Here is a 21,202-nt window from a genome sequence, read left to right on the forward strand (position 1 = left end):
CATCAGTAAACAAATTTGTTCCGAAATTATACTAAATTATTATCGAATTATCCGAAGCTCTGAATTTTGGCTTTTGAATAAAGCGACTTCACGTACAACGCAGAGATTCCCGTCTCGCTTTTGTAGTGCATAGCAGAGCATGGCCGGGCTTCAACACTGACACGTCTGCAGCCATGAGTAATGCTGCACGACAAGCTACGTCGGGGGCGCTGTATTTCAGGGAGATCGCTTGATGGTGTTCCCTGCGCATCGACCCTGGGTGTCGCCCTGCACCTCCTCTCCACGACATGCCCTCCCCGCTTTCTCAATTTTTGCCACTTCTCCACATTCCTTGCTTTCACACTTCTCTGTTATTCAGTGTCATCACGCCAGCGTGAAAATCCGTCTGACTTCACAAAAAAAGTTGAGGAATGGAAGTTGCAATGATGTAAACACGGCGATAGATACCCCAGCAACTCCTCAAAGAGAGTTAGCAGGAATGTGGTGCGACTAAGATGGTTCATGCTCTTGAAGCAAACGTTGACCTGCGCGAAGAAAACGAGACGACAGACGAGGAACACGAAGAGACACAGACGAGCGCCGACTTCCAACCGCTCATTTTCGGCGTCCAAGCAGTATTTATACCCCAACTGTACCAAATACGTAAAGAAACTTTAGTCATACAATCTGTGCAATGTTACAACGTTACAAGGGCTAGAGGAAATCATCTCAAAATTTTATCACTTTATCAGTCAGTGATAGTGACGGCACACTGATGCAATTTCGCTTTCCTTTAGTTATGAAGGAAGCCTCTATTATCTCTCTCTCTTGTTTTGTCTGCGGCACGCTTCAGAAGCTTTCTTTTTTCTGCTGGCTTACATTCACATCTGTTACAATGGTCATCCATGTGACCACCTATATTGCTGCGCACTGCCACACCGTACTCGCGTGCTGTGTCATTGAAACACCGGCTTGTCTGCCCGATACAAGAAAGGCCGCAGCTGCGTGAAATCTGGTAAACCACGTGACGTGTGCACTCGGTGAAACGATCTACAAGCCTCTTAAAGCAACGCATTCGTGCTTATTTTTTTATTCATCAAATAGCATAATTTTGCAAGCTTGCACGGGGGCAGAAAACTGCACGTTTACGTTATATCTCCCAGAAACCTACGTTACTTTATGGGGGATGCGGTGACGATACCGGATCACGTGCGTTCTTTTTACGTTCCCACTGGCTTTGCGGCAATTCTTTCTTCCTTTTCACTTTATGCAAAATGTTTTCACAAATGTTCTGAGATTGAAAATTCAATTCTTAGGCTTGCCATTTGATTTCACGGCGCAGCATGTATGTTAAATGTATAACCCCAGAACGAAGAGCCTTCTTCCTTTCGGCAGGGCCCACTGTGTGTTAGCTTCCGTTCATTTATTTTATTTATTACACCATAAAGGCTTGCAAAGCATTACATAGGGGAGTGGGTTACAGGTAATATCAGCAATTACATGAGAAAAACACTACAACATAAAAAAGTACAATTTGAGAAATAATTCGGTAGGAATACAATGAGTAGGGAAAAGAAAAGATGATGTTACAAAAATACAGGATATACAGGTACATAAAACCACATTATAGTAAGAAATGCTGCCTAAGGCACCGCGAAACAAGGAATTATCCCTGATGGATACAATGTTTGGAGAAGGGCGGTTTCCCACTAGTGCCTTGACAAGGGGGCTAGCTACAACATGTTGTCAGGACGCGCTCATTAAGTCATGTCACCATAAAATACATGTTAGGTTTCAAAACCACGCCATGCGTCTATATAATGCTGGTTACCATTCTGTCTCTGTCACAATAATTTGTGAAAGCATTTTGCAAAAAGTGAAAGGGATGACAGAACTGCCGCAAAGCGAGTTGGAGCGTAGCCAAGCACAGGCGATCCCGTACGTTCACCGCATATCCCATAAAGTAAAAAAAGAAGCTGTTGGGAGATATCATGTAAACGAGCTGTTTTCTGCCCCGTCTAAGCTGGCAAAATTACGGCCTTTGGTGACAAAGAAAGAATCGCGTGTGGGATGATCTAAGATCCGTGTAAATCGTTTCACCGATTGCACAGGTCACGTGGTTTACCATATTCCAAGCAGATGCTGCCTTTTTTACAACGGGCCGACAGGCCGGCGTTTTAACGACAGAGCACGAGAGCAACGTCTGGCAGTACGTGGCAATATAGGCGGTCACATGGGTAAGCATTGTAAAAGACGCGGGTGCCAGTACTAGAAAGATGCTTGACAACGCGAGCCACATTTAAACAGAGAGACATTATAGAGGCTTACTAAATGGTTAAATCGAGGCAGAAATACATCAGTACACCGTCACTGTCACTGTTCGATAAGGGAATAAAATTTTCTACGCAATTTCCTTTAGCCAAAGTAATGTTGTAATATCGAAGAGATTGTATGATTATTAAGGGTTCTTAATATTTTAGTTGACGTTCAGGAGTGGGCATTGCTTGGGCGCTCAAAACAAATAGATGGAAGTGCCAGCGCTCATCTGTGCTTCATCGTGTTCCTCGCCTTTCGTCTAGTTTTCTTCGCGCTCGTCAATCCTTGTTTAATGAACATAAAGAGAGCCTCGTTTTATACCGGGGACGACATTAACGTTGCATCTCTGAACAAAAAGTGAAACGGGCATCTCAATTCTCAAAACTAAATTTGATTGAGCATTAAATGTTGTTAAACAACAATCATTAACCTACACAGAGTTGCCACCTCAGAAGCGAGAGCATATGAGTTGCAGTCCCGTATTTCACGCAAATATGCGTATTTAGAAGCTGTGTATTTGAATTTCTTACCACATGATGTCCTTTTTTAACACTTGTTTGCATGCCGTCCACTCAAGTGGACTAAACCCGCCGCGGTTGCTTAGTGGCTATGGTGTTGGGCTGCTAAGCACGAGGTCGTGGAATCGAATCCCGGCCACGGCGGCCGCATATCGATGGGGGCGAAATGCGAAAACACCCGTGTACTTAGATTTAGGTACACGTTAAAAAACCCCAGGTGTTCGAAATTTCCGGCGGCCCCCACTACGGCGTGCCTCATAATTAGAAAGTGGTATTGGCACGGAAAACCCCATAATTTAATTCAATTTTTTTAAGTGGGCTAACTTCAGCGATTTTCGGAACACTATTATGGTGTCTAAGAATCTGTTGTGACTAGCGTCAGAAGCTTAATTGGGAGTGTGCGAATATTCGAAACTTTCGAATAATGAATCGTATAGTGCCCTATTCGATTCCATCTTCCAATCGAATAGTGACTATTCGAAAAAGTTAACAATTTTCGAATACTTCCGAACATTACAAGACGTAAGCTGTGCCCAAACAACCGTAATATTGGAAGGAAAGTGCGGGTAATTTTTAGTCCAGCGAGCATAATATACACATACAACATGATTACCTGCGTATTGGAGCATGCTATGTCACTCAGGTAAACGCATTCGTTACTGGCGATACAACGATGATTTGCACTGTATGAAGAGTCCTGTGCACGCAAAGAAACTAGTGTTTTCTCTTAATCGTCCATCTGTGTTTTTTAATAAGCAATGCTTCATAAAGTACTATGCAATGACAGAAACTTGCTAACTTTAAAAGTAATAATCTTCTACATCAGCCTGTTTTATGTCCACTACAAGACGAAGGCCTCTCCCTGCGATCTCCAATTACTCCTGTCCTGCGCTAGCTGATTCCAACTTGCGCCTCAAAATTTTCCAAATTCATCCCCCACCTGGTTTACTCTAACGGTTTACTCTAACTCTAATGGTCTACGAGTTATCTACCCTACGCATTGTATAAACTGCCCAGCTCTATTTCTTTCTTTTAATGTCAACTGCAGTATCGGCTATTCCTGTTTGCTATCTGATCCACAACACTCTCTTCCTGTCTCTTAACGTTACGGCTAACAATTTTTGAAGCCAAGGTTTCTTCGGCTCTTCCTTCGACTTTTGTACTGCTGGTGCTGCTATGATTATCTTACACTTGGGGTTGGTTGTGGTTCTGAGCATTTATATACATGGCAGAAGCGTAGCAGAGAAGAAAGTCGAAGCGAGAAACTCGTTTGGACCTTTCTATCGAGTAGCATTTGCAGTCGCATGAGCTTCCTGGGTGTCGCAACATTAGCCTCTTGACAGCCGTAATTATCCATAACCCTCTCAAAAGTACTGCAGAAACTGCAGTGCTAACCTTTCTGCTAACGTGCAAGTCCAGAGAGGACGTGCAGAGACAGGTTGTGAATAGGAATACATATATATATATATATATATATATATATATATATATATATATATATATATATATATATATATATATATATATATATATCACTCAGCGCGGGACGCTCCCGTATGCATAGAAAGTATCTAGAATGTTATCGATGGTTCTATCCACTGTCGGTTGTCACCTAAGCTTGTGCAATCCGACTGCATGTGCGACGCGAAATATGGAAAACTTTATTGAAGTCATGCGGGCACCAGTGATTACTCTGGAAACTTCGATGACTCATGTAAAAAGCTGACGGTCGCCGACTGTGTAGCTGCCGTCGTTGTTCTTTGAGTATAGCCTGTTTTGGGGGGCACAGGTTCGCACAATAAACAGCTAGTTTAGGCACTCACAGTTTCGCTGTTTTCTTCACCGTCGCTACTACGTGACACTAGCGTGACCTCGGCGTATGCATAAACAAAGAAAAAACTTACTCATGCACCCATCCCGAGATTCTGAATGTAAAGGAGAAGCAGAATGCTACACTAATGAAACACAAAGTACTGTAGGAACACGATAAGTATGAGGCGGTGTGGGGAATCTCGAAAGTGGTAATGGTGTTCGCAAATAACATTCTGCGATTAAAATCGGGTATCTTCTCGGGGCTGGCAGCTAACCAAAGATTGGTAGGCCGTTGGCTTTGCGAGCCTAGAGTAAAACCACGATAAGGCAATGCAGAATGGCATGGGTTTGGCCTCTTTTCAAGTGAGGGAAACAGAGAGCAAATTATTTTTGAAGAAAAACTCAGGAACATGGACGAAAATGAATGAGAAGCCAGAGTGCACAAGTATCTGTACGTTAAAAGCGTACCACAGAATGGAGGAAGAAGTCACGAATGTTGGAAGCCAAGTACAAGGTAATTGAAACGGTGAATAGACAACCAGGAGTCATCAGAAAGGAAGTGAGAGAAGCAGAGACAGTTAATTAGATGCAACGAATGAAAACAAAAAGGATCATGCCGACTTACAAGAATTTGACGAAGTAGAAGGGAAAATATGTACGATAACCCAAAGCACACTACATGTAATTTGAGGCTCGAGACCGGCTATCTAGGGACAAAAACATACCGTTGCAAATATTCGCAAGGAAATTAGGCGTGTGTATGCTTCAACCAAAATCCCGAGACCACTCGGCACATTCTAATGGAATGCGAAGGGACTCACCCAGTGAGAACCGTAGGTAACATACACCTTGCAGAAGCGATTGGGTTTAAAGTGGATGGAAGTGTCAACCGATTAGCAGCCGAGATAAGCAAAGGACGTTTAGAAAATTGGTGGGGAAAAAAATCAGGGAAGAGATTTATACGACCGGATCTCTTACAGTCATAGCTAGTGGTACAGGAAAGATTTTGAAGGAAAGAAATATTAAGGAGTTGTATTCTAAAATGCTAAATAAAAAAACATGTATAGCATAACTGATTAAACCAAGCAGACTAGGTGGCTATTTTTCACCGTCCCATTTCAAAGGAGATGCTATAAAATCGTCATCACCATCATCATCATCATCAGCCGTCCTGGTCTCCGGTAAGCTAGTATTCCAAAAACAGTTATAGGTTTACAGACAAACTGATACCCTCTAATGTAACCTAAACTGAGAACCATAACACCATTACGTGACGCACCTGTTTTCCGAGTGCTCTGTTCTCCTCCTTTAGACGGGGCACCTGCGAGGCGTGCTGCAAGACGTCAGAGAGACAGAGAATGTAAAGTACTTCAGTTTAGTCTACATTCCCGCAGCGAGTCGCCTACTTTTTCAGCCGACGCCAGTTTCTGCCTCAGCTCAGCCAACTCCTCTTCCTCCTCCTGCAAGAAAATGAAAACTTTATCTTCTAATGCACTGCTATCACATATCCAATTGAAGCGTCAATTCACAGCGCAAATTGGATATGTTGGGGCATCCTATTTTGTGGCGGAATATCTTAGCACTAATGCACACAGCATGTAGGATTCTCTCTCGCCCGAAATTGCCCACGACATGGAGCACCTGGGCCGATATTCACAAATAATTTCTTCGCTGCAGGCTGCTTGTGGCAGACACTGGTTATATCGGGCCTGTTATTACCAAAAGGCGGACCACCCATGACATTGGAAAAAGGATACAGCGCAAAAAAAAACAGGGACACGAGAGAGCGACACGCCCACAGCACTGTGTGCGTGTCGGTCTCTCGTCTTCCTGCTTTTTTTGTGTGTGCTGTGTCCTCTTTACAATGAATACCCAACAAGCCAAAGCTTCCAGGCAAAGTAGCAATGACAAACAGCTTTTGCAAATGAAAACCATTGTAAATGGAGCCCTGGACTGTGAATAGGCTATATAAAGACTTCAGACCTGGGTATGCGCGTGCGAAAGAATAACCCTAATATTTAGGTCACACTTAGGGCTTTATCAATTGAAGTACTGTAACACTGAGAGTATATTCTGAGAATAAATTTCTGCGTTGAACAAGGATTTATTGAATAAACTAAACCTGGAGCCTATATCGTCGGCGACGTTGTTTCTATAATCGAGGAGTGTATACACGGGCTACGCTGGCATATTCACTTGTTAGCGGTGCACTGCTTTTGCACGTGGTTCTGGTCGTAGTCCGTTGAGCTACAGAAGATCACGGCAAAGGCTTGGTATTTTTTGCTTCTTGAAGTTCTGTAAATATTACAAATGAACGCGTGCACTGCGCGATATCCTGGAATCGCGATACGAAGTTATTTCGGTGCGTTTTACTCAGAGCATACTTCAGCCGAAAAACGGTTTCCAAATGAGAATATTTACATGCTCGCTGAGACATTGAAGAAGGAAGGTCCGAACTAAACATTCAACCAGCAAAGAAATGGCTTGCGCGGAGTTATACAGCAAGCGTACCTGCGTCCTGTGGTGTAGCCTCGTGGTCTCTTCGGAAGCCCGCTCCGCCTGTTCAATCCGCATCTGTCGGACATCAGCAAACAAACAAAAAATCCCACCGAATAAAGTATCAATATCATTGTGTATGTTGTCAATGCACGCCCAGTCACCATTAGAAAACCGAGCAGCACAGGCAATTCAAAAGAGGGACCGTAACACTTTTTAACTTAGGCACCTCATGTTTTCTGTCAGGTGCCTGCGTCGCTTTGCACGCAACGACGTTGAGTGCCCCTCCATGATATGGTACAGTGGTGGAGTTCGTAACGTTCCGTTGAGGCAGAGGGAGGGCAGGCACGATTGTTTCTCGAGAGAGGCCTAGGCCGCATGCGCGGCAGCCTGAGCCCTTTCGTCCTGTGATGTGCATGCTCGATTTCTGCCATAGGTCTGGCAGATTTCGTTGATGTGTTAGCATTTCTTTTACTAGCGAACTGGCCAATTACGAGAAACCGTGGTGCATTCTTACGTGCTGGAATGCGATGGTAATATGCAAATATATTTGCATGCATCCATGTGCAGGGAACAGCACATTTAGGGTGATCATCTGTAAGTTTTGTGGAATTTTGAAAAAGGAGCCTGCTGCAGATAACATAATTCTAGTTCTTGAGCCGGATTATTCCGAAAGGCCGACATTACTTTTACGATAAATAAAAACACACATTCAATAATTTAGCAGAAATCTACTCATTCCGTTTTGAATTAATTTCTTTATTGCACATATTGCAATTTACGAATTGTAGCCGGTGAGCTTGCAGTTTTTATCAACTTGGAAAGAATTTTTACACTGGCGTCAGTTCGGAAATATACGCTAACCCACTTTCTTTAGAAATGCGCTGTTGCTCCACTTCCCTTTCTTTAACATAACGCTGCTTGATGCACTGAAGCACTAATGTAAGTGGAACGCCCATGTATTTCATTCCACATTTTGGGAAATAATTTTGATGGGGGCAAAATCCGAAAACAACCATGTACTTAGATTTAGAGAGAGAGAGAAAGGCAAAGGAAAGACAGGGAGGTTAACCAGAGATTATCTCCGGTTGGCTACCCTGTACTGGGGGAGGGGAAAGGGGAAGCGATAGGTGAGAGGGAGAAGGATTTAAAAAAAAAACTACACACACACGCAATTTAGGTGCACGTTAAAGAACCCCAGGTGGTCCAAATTTTCGGAGTCTTCCACTACGGCGTGCCTCATAATCGGAAGTGGTTTTGGCACGTAAAAATACATAATTTAATTTATCTAATTTTTGGGAAATAATATATACATAATGGCGTCATCCTGGAAATTCATTTCGAGTGGATACGTCTTGCACGCTCATCCGCTAATATTCGTAAACTGCAACATGAGCCGTAATGTAATGAATTGGGAAGTTAATTATTCAATATTTTCATAATTAGTGAAATATGTATTTCAATGTCTTGTGCTAGTAATGCCGGCGGGCTTCTTCGAATAATCCAGCTCAAGGACAAGTATTACGCTATCACTCACATGCTATTTTAAAAACATTCCATAGAGCTTCAAAATTATCACCTTATAGACTAGGAATATTTCGTGTGCTTATTTCTACTAAGCACAGTTAGAATTGCCCTCTAGTTATTGTTCTAGGTAATGTTCGCAGCTTCTGTTAGCTGGTGATGGCCCCTTGGACTCGTCAAGGTCTACTCAGAAAGCATTCTAGCCAGGATGGCCTTCAACACTGTACCATGGACAAGTTGTAGATAAGCCTGACTTCACTTGACTGAGAGTCATCTATATTTTTATTAGTATTCATATAGTTACACTTGGACAGTTGCTTGAATCATGGAGTAAAGGGTTCGCCAAAAGTAAACTGGCGCATTCATTGTGCATGTTCGCAATGCAAACACCATAGTCACGATAAAATCACTCACCCCAAGTTTTTATTAATATGCGTTGCCAACTAGCCCACCTATCCATCCTTTTGCAACCAGTCAAATTATGGCTCCTTTTGTAATAATCGCCAGAAGAAAGTTCACGCCCCTTTTTCAACACGAACTTCTTTTTGGACTCATTTATCCCAAGGGCAGCTAATGAATTCAACTACTTTGTCCCCTCCGCCATCACCATTCTCAAATATATCGCCTTAAAACCTGCCACTCAAGGTTATTGTACATTTTAAATGCTCAGACAGACGTATCATTCTTTGGCCACTCCCTTCTCTAAAGCCTTTGGGTAATGTATGCATTTAAATAAATGCATTAGAGGCAAATAAATAAACTAGATGTAAGACAAACGAACAGCCGCCAGTAGTCCGTCAGGAATTGCAGGTGTGACAAAACATAAAGAGCAAATGATTCCATGTACCCCAATGCCAAGAAGTCCTCCTTTTCCATTGTAAACCCCCCACCCCTCCTACTTTGGAAGGGTCCTACAATAAATAATTCTCGAAATCTCAGATGGTCTTTAAAATAAAGTAAGTGTAGAATTTGTTCCCACAGTACCTTCATAATCTGCCGTGCCGCGTCGAAGATCTCTCGTAGATCCTCCGGGTCATCCACCTCGTTGGGATCGATCTGTGAGAATGGAAATGCGCGAAATAGGCCCCATTAGGAACACACAAGCTCGAATTTTTGTCGATACAATTTACGAAGTAACCTCATTAAAGACTAATGACTCATCAATACGTCGGAGTGGATTTGAGAATATAGATTCGCGTACCAATATTAGCGTCCCGCAGGGCATGTATCAGGTTGTATCAGGCACATTGGTTGTATCAAACCCTAAATAAAACCAACCTTCAATCTAGAAAGCCTTGAAAGTTGTCATAAAAGTTCCGTACCTTTTTTGTAACGCCTGCTACAATACATATTTCCTTTATTTATTTATTTATTTATTTATTTATTTATTTATTTATTTATTTATTTTCTCGCCTCCTACAGAGGGCGTAAGGTTTTAGTGTTCAAAGCACTAGCATCCTGCTTCGACACTGATCACTCTTAAAATCAAAGACGATGTTTTAGAGCGAGCAGCGACTCATATCATGTTGATGTCTTTGGGAGCGTGTTCTTTGCAATGGTCAGATGGGTTAGTCAGATTGGACTACGGGCATCTCAGTGATTCTGAACGAGCGTATTAAATGAGCGTATTAAGATTTACCAGATGCCATGCATTGCCCGTTTCGGCTATATTTCCTGGTGCCTACAATTTCACTGTCACTCCATGAAAGATATCTCACCGAACGCAAGGAGCTTGTATTCCTGAATTTTGAAACTCACATGGTCACACTACGCGTATAGAGCATCTCACGCTTTGGTATCCGGAGCATTTGTTTTTCTTTTTTACGTCGAACATTTAAAACGAAATCCCTACAGAGTGTACTGGAAATACGTCATTATAGATAAATCGTCTGCCAAGGAGGACATCATTTGCAATACCTAATCAAGCACTTTAGAGAAAATGAAAAGCAAATACAACAACTTCTTAGTTATGAATTGTACCGCTCATGTTTATGAAGGAAAGTGAAGCGAATTCTTGTACAATCTAGTGACGGATTTCAACCTGTCAAAATGTCCATGTGGACCAATATACCCGCCGCCAAATTTGTCGTTCAATTTACTTGATTACACGCGCAGCATCGCCGCCCTCCAACCAATCTCTCTGTGACGTAAACGCATGGCGTAGAATAAGGCCGCTATCGCACTTCTTTGTTCCAATGAGCTGATTCCGAATGGCTCATTGCTCACATCGCAGTTGGCCGCATAATTACCCCATTAGTAGGGGCGAGACGGGCCAATTTTTTTATTTCGCGGAGTGTGGAAGACCTGAAATTTACTCCGCCGTACTATGCGCAGAGGGGTGGCACGGAGAGTCGATCCTGGCAGTACCCGTTGTGTCATCAGGTGAAATGAGCCAATAGTGTGACACCATTTAGTTGGGCTTAAATGACGGTTTTGAAATGTATTGTTATTACTATTTGTTTTCAAAATATGTATGCTCTTCAGATGAAACGGAAAGCGAAAGAAACATGATAGCTGCCACTTGAAGAAGCACAACGCCTGCCTACACTTCAGAACGGAAGAGGAGTGAGAAACATAAAAATGGATCATAGGCTGAAGCGCAGGAAAGAAGAAAAAAAGAACACTATGATTGACCTGACTTAATAAAGCAGAATAATGACAAGAAAACATAGTGCTGCTGCTACTGAAAGCGTGTCAAAAATAAGAAGAAAGAATGTCTTAGGTCGTCTCATTCGAAAGCAAAAAGAAATAAGCCACCAACGACAATCTAAGTTAGTTTTGTCAAAGTAAGGGCAGCGCGGCGAACTTCGTCGCGTCGAGACTCAAGACCACTGGGGTACGAAATTTCGTCAGGTGTCGTACACCGCCGGTCAAGCAGATGACAGTGCATCAGCATCGACGTGGTGCTCCGAAATGAAAGCGCGACACTCCGATGTCGGGTGCTGAAGTGTGTGGCAGCGACCGCAAGACGTACGCCGTGGATTGATCACACGTCATTGGGGCTGTAAACATTCACACACGTTCACACAGGTAGCCCTTAGCTTTATTAGCCGTGCAAGGCCAGCCACCAGGCATGCCCGACCGCGAACACGGTTCGAATGGAAGAGGTCCACTTGCGACGCGGTGGTCCGGGTGCTTCTTGAGGACGTGGCGGCAAATCAGCAGAGGAGCGTCACAAAACCTGCACAGAATTTCCCGGCAGCCACAGTCGTCATCAGGCCAGGTTCAAGCCAGCCGATCAGCCTCTTCATAAACGGCAAGCTATCCGCTGGGCAAGCGGAGATGACCCACGAGATGGAATTTTGTTGGCCGCGTCATAAATACTGCGAGCAACTGGGCAAGTAGTGTCACTCCTTTGTAGCCTGGTAAGGGTGGCGCGGAGTCCGCAAGAACCGTAATCTTCGATGTGGTCAACTCCTCTTACACGTATTTCCGTGCAACATAGATTGCTGCTAGCTCCGCAGTTGTTGACGAGGCTCGATGTGGTGCGTGAAATGTGGAAACATGGACTTTAGAGCACGTACAGGGAAACACATTTGTGACACTTTCCGTTAGAATTTCCCAAACAAACTTTGCCATAAACTTTGTAATTAAAAGGCTAATTGACGCAACTCGACTAATACGGTTCCTTACTATTAAGGTGATGCTAATACATTTTGTAGCATTTCTATAAACACAGTTGTTAAAAGGAAAAAAAGAAAGAAAAGCGACACACTCTATCTATAGCGTGTTTCGCAGAACTTGACCTAATATGAGCGCTTTCATAAGGTTATCAGCATATTATTCAGAATAAAGTTGGGTTCCTAAGGATACTTCTTGCTACGCAATTGGCTTGTCTATGACACATTTCTCACGGACAGAGATAAACAATTCGTAACTAACGCTCAACCTGCTAAGTTTGCTCCGTGTTTTCAAAAACAACCAACAAAGTTGCATTTATAAGCGATCTCTGAAGTACTCGCAGCGATGGCTTACAGGCTACGGCATCGCACTGCTAAGCACGAGGAGCTCGTGAGGTCGCAAGCCACAACGGCCGCGTTTTGATGCGGACAAAATGGGAAAACGGTCGTACACCGTGCACAATTGTCTGCACTCTAACGAACCGTTTGCGGTCAAAATTAATGCGTAGTCCCCAACTGCTGGATATGCCCCATCATACTGTCGCGGTTTTGGCACGTAAACCCACAGAGTATGTATTCTTTTTATTCGTTGTTTCCCTCAACGTTCTTTTGCGAGCTCTATAAAAAGACACACACAGATTTGCCTTGCCGAAAAGCGTTAAAAAAACTCAAGAACGCAAGTTCAGAGGAACGACACCAGCGCGTGCCATCCTTTATCTTCGTTGGCGCTCCTTTCTAGTTCTGACGCAAAAGCTCGAGAAAAAAAGAAAGCAGAAGCAGAAAAAAGGATAAATGACGTTACTATGGAACAGGCGACTGCTGACCAAGATTGCAGCGCTCAAAAGTCAGCTTTCGGCGAACAAAATTTCCATTCTGGCCGCGATACAGGAACACAAGATAGTTCCGACAACTTCCTGGTGCGAGTCATCGCAGATCAGTTGCAACCGCAGCGGATTTCCATCTCCATAATCAAGTTGCTGACATGGCCCTGTCTGATTCTTGTCAGTCATGCGGTACTTGTTGTCTCGGAGAACGTTTCATATTGCTGGTCTTCCAGAGAGGAAACTCCTAGCTGTGGAACTGTTTTATATTAGAAAGATTCACGTTAAAGAGTGAAGAAAAAAGAACATGTGAGAGTTTATTCTGCTTAAAGAACTGCGCCAGGTGATAGCCTCCCCGAACTATATATACAACTTATCCGCTGTAATCATTGTTAAATTGTTGCATCGTTGTTCGTATAACTGCCTTACTAGGCGCATTACAGAGATACTTCCGATACCTCAAGAATACGACCATTTAGGCTGTTGGTTTCATCCGTTAACTAAGTTCCACTGTTCAAAAAAATGTCACTTACCTTGCGTGAAGCTCTCTGCCTGCAGAGAGAACAAAGAATGACACACAATATTCCGCAAAGCTCTGTTTACCACAGGTTGAAGGAACAGCCATCGTTTCCCTGGCAGATAAACCAATTTGAAGGAAGCGCAAGGGTCGCAAGACAGGAAAGGCCGTTGCGGTTTCAGAGGCGGGAAAGCAACTAAGTTCATGAACCCACCTCTTCCAGTGGGCGCCCACATTTCGAAAACAAGCGAGATCTCCAAATATTTCAGCGTGCCATCAGGTACAGCTACGTTTTCGCAGTCTATTCACGATGGGGACCGCTATTCGATTGCAAGGGAAATATTACCAATGGGTTCCTGCACGTTTTCCATTGAAAGGCGATGACACAGGGAGGGAAAATGCATAACTACCAAACGTTGACGACGTGGAGATATTCACCGACGTCTCACGAGATAAAGAGTGCGGCTCGTCTTAACAAAACAGCTTTCACGCTTGAAATGATCGTAAGAACAGCTGCCAGCCTATTCAACATGTTATTAGTGAATGCGATCTGTCATTGCCATAGCGCAGTTTGAAAAAAAAAATATTTGCGAGTTCCGTCCAAATTTCATTTGACGCAATACGAAACACGACACGAACGCACTTGTGCAAGGCGGCGGCCCCAGTTCAGCAAAGTTCGGCATCTCCGGCAGCTCTGGCGACGCGCTCTGATGTGTGAGCTGAAGGCATAAAACCTTCGGAACGCCTCCAGTTTCAGTGGCTTATCTAAAATCACTGTTCGGTTATCATCACTTGCGCGTTGCCTCATCGGCGAGCGCAAGAAAAAGACAAAAAATGTAGTCACGTGGTAAAACCGCAGGCATCTTGTTTCATTTGTTTATCGTTCCATTCAGTGCTTTACCCGTGCAAGTAAATTATAGAATAAATGTTTTGATGTATTCTTATTACGCACTTTATGCTAGTTTATTGGCATTTCATAATACGCAAGATATGTCTGTAGGTAGTTTGAAATCATTTGCAAATTATTACACACTGCGTTGTACTGCGAAGGAACAGCGGATAGACATCTAGGGTGCGATCTTGTACGCGTTCCAAAATAGAACGGAGGCGGTCCGTTCTACCGAGCCGCACATGGTAGGCCAGTTTGAACGGTGAAGAACGCCATGACGTCAATTGTGAAGTGATATCTGCTGTCAATCATTCCGTGTTGTCTGCTATCGGACAAACGCAACGGAACGGACCGCCAATTTCGCGACGGAAAGAACGGACCGCCTCCGTTCGAGTTTGGAACGCGTACAAGATCGCACCCATAATGTCCCAAAGAGGAGACACACCGGTGACGTGCACCAGAAAGTTGCGGTAAGCGGCTTGCACTGAGTGATAGATAGCAGGACAGTCACGGTATTGCAATATTGATTTGAGGCGCCGCTAGCGCGTAACATTGCCCCGTCTTCCGTTTTGCAACGTTGGGGTGCGTGGCTTTATCTCCACAGTTTAATGTGCACTAGTTTAGCGCATACCGCGCTATCAATGTTCACTGATGCCTGTCATGCAAACTCAGGCTAGCGTGAAATTCGGTGCATCCTGCAAGCACCCCAGCGCCCGCGTTACCAAAAGACGCTTTTACGATAACGCTCTCCGTAAGAAAAGAGGCCGGCCAATCGTGATATTAATCGTAATGTTAGTGAAATCAGCCAACCAATACCAAACAGCAATGACGAACCGCTTTGCGAATACGCCGTGTATCGTCAAGCGCACACCCATTTTTGATCGTATCAGCGCCGCAGGAGCGGCGACGTGTTGTCTGGGCACGGATGACAATTAAATTGCAATGTTTCAGCCATTGATTTATTGCGCCGAGCGGTACTCCTCCAATACGCAAATTCTGAGATTTCCCGGTTTTCACGCTGCATGGAAGGAAAGTCGTAATTATCAAATGGAGGGAAACGCTCATCGAAAGACGGATGCAGCGGCAGAGCTCGAGCCCTAAACTTCGGCCTCAGCACTACAACGGCTTCGCCAAGGAGGTACCGCGATGAGTGACACTGGTGTAAATGGGTGTTGTTATCAGCGATATAACGCAACGTTTGGCATAGTTAGCTTTAAATTGACATGTAAACAGAGCTGCGCATGCTACCTTAACTTAGAGAGGACTCAGGGCGTGGATCTCTCTTTCTTGCTCGACCAAAATTTTCTTAGCAGTGGAAAAGAGAAGTACTGCTTGCCTGCAGCACGTGTTCGTAGGCGTCCTTTTGGTCCTCTTCATCGGGGCTTCGCAACAAATCCCAGTCCACGGCCATAGCTGCCGGCCGTACTAACAGGTAGCGAGAAAGCACGCCGCCGGTGTTGATTTGGGGTGTGTGGGCCCTTGCGCCACGCGGTTGCCAAGCGACAGTGCGTGTCGGCCACTTTTCTCCCTCTCTCCCGCCAACTCGTTTGACGCCGCGACGTGGGAACGTTGCGCCCCACCGTGGAGTGCGCGCTCAAGCGCAGCTCGACAAAGTAACTTCGATTCCGGTAGGTGGCGCGACAGCTGCGACGAACCTAGGGTGCCTCGATGCGCGCGCGCCCTCTCTACGGTGAGGTCACCCTTTGGGAGGGCGAGTGCCGCCTCCTCGGCCGGGACAGTCCACCTGCGGCCATTTTCATGCCCTTTCTCGCGGCGGCGCGGCGGCCGTAACACGTGCGTTCGCTCTGTCGCCTTTTCTCTTGGTGCTGACCGGTGGCGCACATCGAAAAATGCCGGGTTGTTGTGTGCCGCAGTGCACCAACCACTCCAGAAAGGGATGGAGAATGTTTCAGTTCCCGAGGGACCCCAAGAGAAGGCTGCTTTGGACAGTAAAGACCAAGCGCGACAAGTCGCAACCGACAAACACATCGTGCATGTGCAGCATGAGTAAAACTTTCCTTCGTATGCCAAAGGATTCGCATGTTCGTGCCGTTGAGGTACGCGATTCATTTTTATTGAGAGAACGTGTGGAAGGTCTGAACAGGGACATGTAAATATGATCGCTCTGAAATTAAGTGCCGCTGAGGATTAGCAACTTCGTGCACAGGGATTGTGTGATAAATGTTGGGAGCAAATTAGATTGCTCACAGAACGAGTATCGCTGCCCGGAAAGTTCCGCACCTTTTAAGAAAACAAAAATTCCCGCGTTCTCTTGACGAGAGAGACTGAAAAAAGAAAAAAAAAAGGAGGCGTTGTTCGAGTATTTTCCTTCGAATGAGACTTTCTCGCTGAAAAAAAGCTTGAGGCCTTTTTTGGTGCGCCTGCTCTTCTGACTCACTGACTGCATTTTAACTTGAAACAATGAACATGAAATCTATTCACAATGGCGCACACAATTCCCCTTCATAGTAAAATAAAGGAAAAGTGCAGTCTATTTCGATTATGTGGGCTCCTAAGCAATCATTATGTTGTGTAAAGGCGAGAGCGTTACTTGTTGCTGAGTGTAGGGCTGCGGCGAAATGCTACTGCAATGTGTAGTGCGGCTATGTAATTTTTGTGAGGCTCCGAAAGTTGCTTATTATGAGGTCGCGACAAAGCGAGACGACAAATCGGTCATATTGCGATCTCTCAGCTGGGTTTTATTTGCGGAGTTCTCACCATGCCCTGCCGCCTACAGCCACGCTTTGCTGTCTCGAGTGGTGATGTGGACGCGAGTGATTGAACCTCAGACGGTGAAGACGGCATAGCACCGCAACCGCGGTCTCCGAAAACTGAAGGCCAGCTGATGCTGACCGCGGGATTTTCCTTTTAATGCACTCGGTAGCTGCAGAAATATTCCGCTGTCTGCTCGCTCCTTCCTTCCCAAGAAAGCTATGCTCGATCCCAAGAAAGCTATGCACCAACTCGCCCAGCAAGAAGTTCTTCTACATTCCTTCACCACGCCGACAGGTTTAAACTTGTGCATTGTCACCCCCGCGGTGACAATACACTCGTCATAACCCCCACCCCCCCCCCACCCCGCCCCCCGGGTTAAATACGGGGGGGGAGGGGGGGAGGTGCTGCTGCCACGGCAACGGCGGGCTTTTCGCACAACGAGCCAAGGAATGCGAGAGCTGCCCTCGCATTAAAACGTTTAGCGACAGCCGTAACAGTGTACCGACTGCAGCTCACATCACTGATGCCACCTAATTGATTTCATTGCTCGGTATAAGATGCGCGGAAAGCCGCTTATAGTACACATGGCATAATTGTGCTCATGTGCTTGTTACAGATAAAATTAGTGGTACTGTCCTAAAAATTTTATAACAGCTGAGAAAAAGTGAATTTGTTCGATTAGTAATGCATGCGAAAATAAAGCTTCACTTTTTCAGTGCATTCTGCATAGGCTTTTCTTGGTACCTGCTATCACTTATTTCGCACCCTGTCCTTGAGCACATGCACCCCCTCGTCTCTATGACCTGCATTGTTTGCTGCGAGCACATATTCATGATGACTGGAATTTTTGTTCGCACGTTGCTATATTAATTATCTATACTTGGGGTCTGTAAATAAAATCTCGCTCTGGGTGCTCTACGGATGCTCTCCGTCAAGCAAGTGTAAAAGAAAGTTTCATTTATGAAACACTTGGTTATACTACAGAGTTCCTATTTTTACACCTAATAAGTGTCCTAAATTGCACTGACTCCAGGTTCTGAAGACAAGGATAATCTGTGCAAACATGCCTTCAAGGTACCCTGAAATATTTTTTTTTTCGGGGCAAATAAACAACTTTCATGGTTTTAAACAATATTAATGATTGTTTGTTTTCAACTAACCTCTGATCGCGGCAATAGATTGTTATTTTGTCTTTAAAACACTGTCTTAAGTGCGCGTTGAATATACTAATGCAGTCGACTCTCATTAGTTTGACCTATTAATGACCTCAAAATTTCGATTCCATTCGAGTATAAACGGATGTATTTTCACTGCGACTAATAACTTTCCTCATCATTTGACCAATATACAGTGGTCCCGCCAAGTTCGAATGGCCGACTACACGCGTATAAAAATGCCTGGAGATATTTGGGGTTTTCAGTGCACAATGCATGCATACGCGGCTCAGGTACTGCGATATTCGGTTCGTGTACGTGTGGCGAATGCGCTGGCTTTTATTTCTTAGGACAAGGTACGTAAAGCACATTAATCTTTTTTCTTCTACAAAAAAACCGTCATTCTAGGTTGACAATAAATGTGAATAAGGCAACTGGAGCGTTCTTAATTAGTTACACAATTGAGTAATTGAATGCAATCTACCTGCTTATGATATTGCTGTTATTAATTTATTTTAATCCTGCAGTTAGGTTCCTAGTGCGCTCTATGAACTCTTTCCAATCTAGCACCCGAGTCGCCGTGTGCTAGGAGAAACGACCGTTCAAATCTTAAAATATTTGGACAGTTGCCCCTTACAAGCCTGTTCTGTTGACACTTCATTAGCAAAGGCGTGAAACGCAGTTGTATTGTCTTTTGGTCGCGAAGACAAGCGCGCTTTTGCAGCGGCAAGTGCAAAAAGCCTGTTGGCGCACGCCCCGCGCCTCTGAAGTAGGCATGGCAATGGCAGCCGCCGTAGCAGACGACGCAGTTGTCTTCACCCTCAGCGGAGCGCGCGCGCGCATCGAGGCACCCTAGACGAACCTAAAACCCCTTGATCAAGGGACTTTAGACGAACCTAAAGCCCGATTGTTCCCGTATATGCTCCCGCTCCGCTCCCTGCGTGACCACATACAGGAACACAACACGAGCCTGGTGAGGCGCACTTTAGCGTGTATTGGAGTGTGACTCGTCGGCTCCGGGGTCGAAACAGTAAACGTGGCGCTTGCATTCGCGTGTCGCGCTGGCAGATTGCTGCAAGCCAACGCTACACCGACGTTGCTCTTGTCATTGTCATCCCTGCAGTGATTCAGTGATTGTTACTATATATATCAACTCCCCATACCTTCCAATTGTAGCTTTCTGGCTCTTTCTTTCTTCGTTTATTATATTTGTTAATATTTTTCTGCCAGTTGAGCGTGTGTCCCTATAGCGAGCACTCTGCGGTTTGACATTAAAAAAAAAAGAATAACACAAGATGTGTTTACAGAACTAGACCATCCTAACTGTGCACGTATAGTATGCCAGAACCTGCGCTCCAATGTGCGACAAAGCAGCTAGGTAAAAAAAAAAAAACTTATACAGAGCTGCTAAACACTAGTGCCTAACATTTGCGTAATAGCGCTTCTTTCATTTTGTTGCATTTACCTCAGGTTTATGGCGCCTTCTTAATGTATAATTGTATAATCAGCGCCGCAGACACACTGGTCGCATCAATTAATATTTGTTGGCTTACTAGTCCAGCATAGCGCGACTTCCATCGACTTGCGCCCAGTCACTCCCACAGCTATGATAAATCTTTAGAGCGGCAAAGGAAAAAAAAAAAGCGGCTACATTTGACAATAGACAATAAGGCCCGTACAACTCCATGACTGGGCCTAGCAGGCTGCTCTATCTGAAATAAGGCACTTACTGCAGAGTCATTGTGGATGCAATAAGAATACAGTAGCGCAACTAAACAAAGGACACTTGCCACTGCTCACTCTGTGTCCTTTATGTGTCCTGTGTCTCTCACACAAAAAACGGAAGTTACCAGAAATATGGAGGCTTGAAATGAACAGCAGTCGTACAAGCGAACGTCACTGTGGCCAACGCCTACAAAAATCGTCACACGAATTGTGTTTCTATTGTGTTCTTCACCTCAGTAGACCTTATATTCAGATGCAATTGGATATAACGCGTCATTTTTCTTAGGGGGATTTATCTTCGTCAGGGATGCAACTGCTTTACTCACCTTTTCTTTTATGTACGCTTAGCTCACTCCCCTCTCCCTAATTGTTTACGGTCCCTTTCTATTGGAGAAGTAGAATAGGATGGTTCGTAACGTTAAGGAATGGGAGGTCGAAGTGTTGAAGAAACAAGGAAAAGAAATGGGGTTTGGGAATAGTCGAGGGTACTGCTGTTGGTTCTTCTGTGAAGCAGGGGTAATAGAAAGGGACATGGATATCATACGTAAGATTTTTGAGAGCACTACAGAAGCAGACCCAAAAACAAAGCAAGACAGCGAGAACATACGCTTGTCAAATGCTACTGGCAAGCGCGGGAAGTAAGAGTAAAGCCCGTAAAAAATGCAGGGTCACATCACCTCCGCAGGAAACTCGCATGCACGCAAACCTGGAACAGAAGCTGCCTCTATTTTGTCAAATTCTTATCTGGTCCTTACGCCGTTCATCATGTTACTAATACATTATTGAGACACCTGACATTAAGCTGATAAGTTTAGTATCGCACACTGCATGTATTTCGAGCTAAGGTAATCAACTTACTTTGGCACTGGTGGCCCAGCGCGATCAGTAGTAACTTTCGCTGAGAAACTAGAGTGCGCGCTGCAAACAGTCTTTATGGTGCTGTCGATGTGCGCGAGCCGTTTCTGAGATGCTTGGGAGAGAGTTTTAACGCGATAGCGTTAAGGAGCGCATGTCGTAGAAAAGCCGGTGTCGTCGGCGTCCGCGGTGTTGACCGTGAGCGATAAATCACGGCAGGCACTTCATAAATAAAAAAGCAACTTCCAAGATGGGCTGGGT

The 21,202-nt window shown here is 44.7% G+C and overlaps 1 protein-coding gene across 1 annotated transcript in view; it reads right to left on the reverse strand.

The window, feature by feature from the left end:
• Window positions 1–15,970, reverse strand: part of LOC135921471 (centrosomal protein of 290 kDa-like) — a 216,803-nt gene extending 200,833 nt beyond the window's left edge. Inside the window, exons 1-5 of the mRNA XM_070528010.1 lie at window positions 15,829–15,970; window positions 9,630–9,701; window positions 7,137–7,199; window positions 6,032–6,085; window positions 5,905–5,958 (exon numbers count right to left, since the gene is read on the reverse strand). Of these exons, the coding sequence (XP_070384111.1) occupies window positions 5,905–5,958; window positions 6,032–6,085; window positions 7,137–7,199; window positions 9,630–9,701; window positions 15,829–15,903 (318 nt within the window). The 5' untranslated portion in view covers window positions 15,904–15,970. The remainder of the gene's footprint in view (window positions 1–5,904; window positions 5,959–6,031; window positions 6,086–7,136; window positions 7,200–9,629; window positions 9,702–15,828) is intronic.
• Window positions 15,971–21,202: the final 5,232 nt, after the last annotated feature.

This window comes from Dermacentor albipictus, chromosome 10 (assembly GCF_038994185.2).
Source record: "Dermacentor albipictus isolate Rhodes 1998 colony chromosome 10, USDA_Dalb.pri_finalv2, whole genome shotgun sequence".
Taxonomy (NCBI): Eukaryota; Metazoa; Arthropoda; class Arachnida; order Ixodida; family Ixodidae; genus Dermacentor; species Dermacentor albipictus.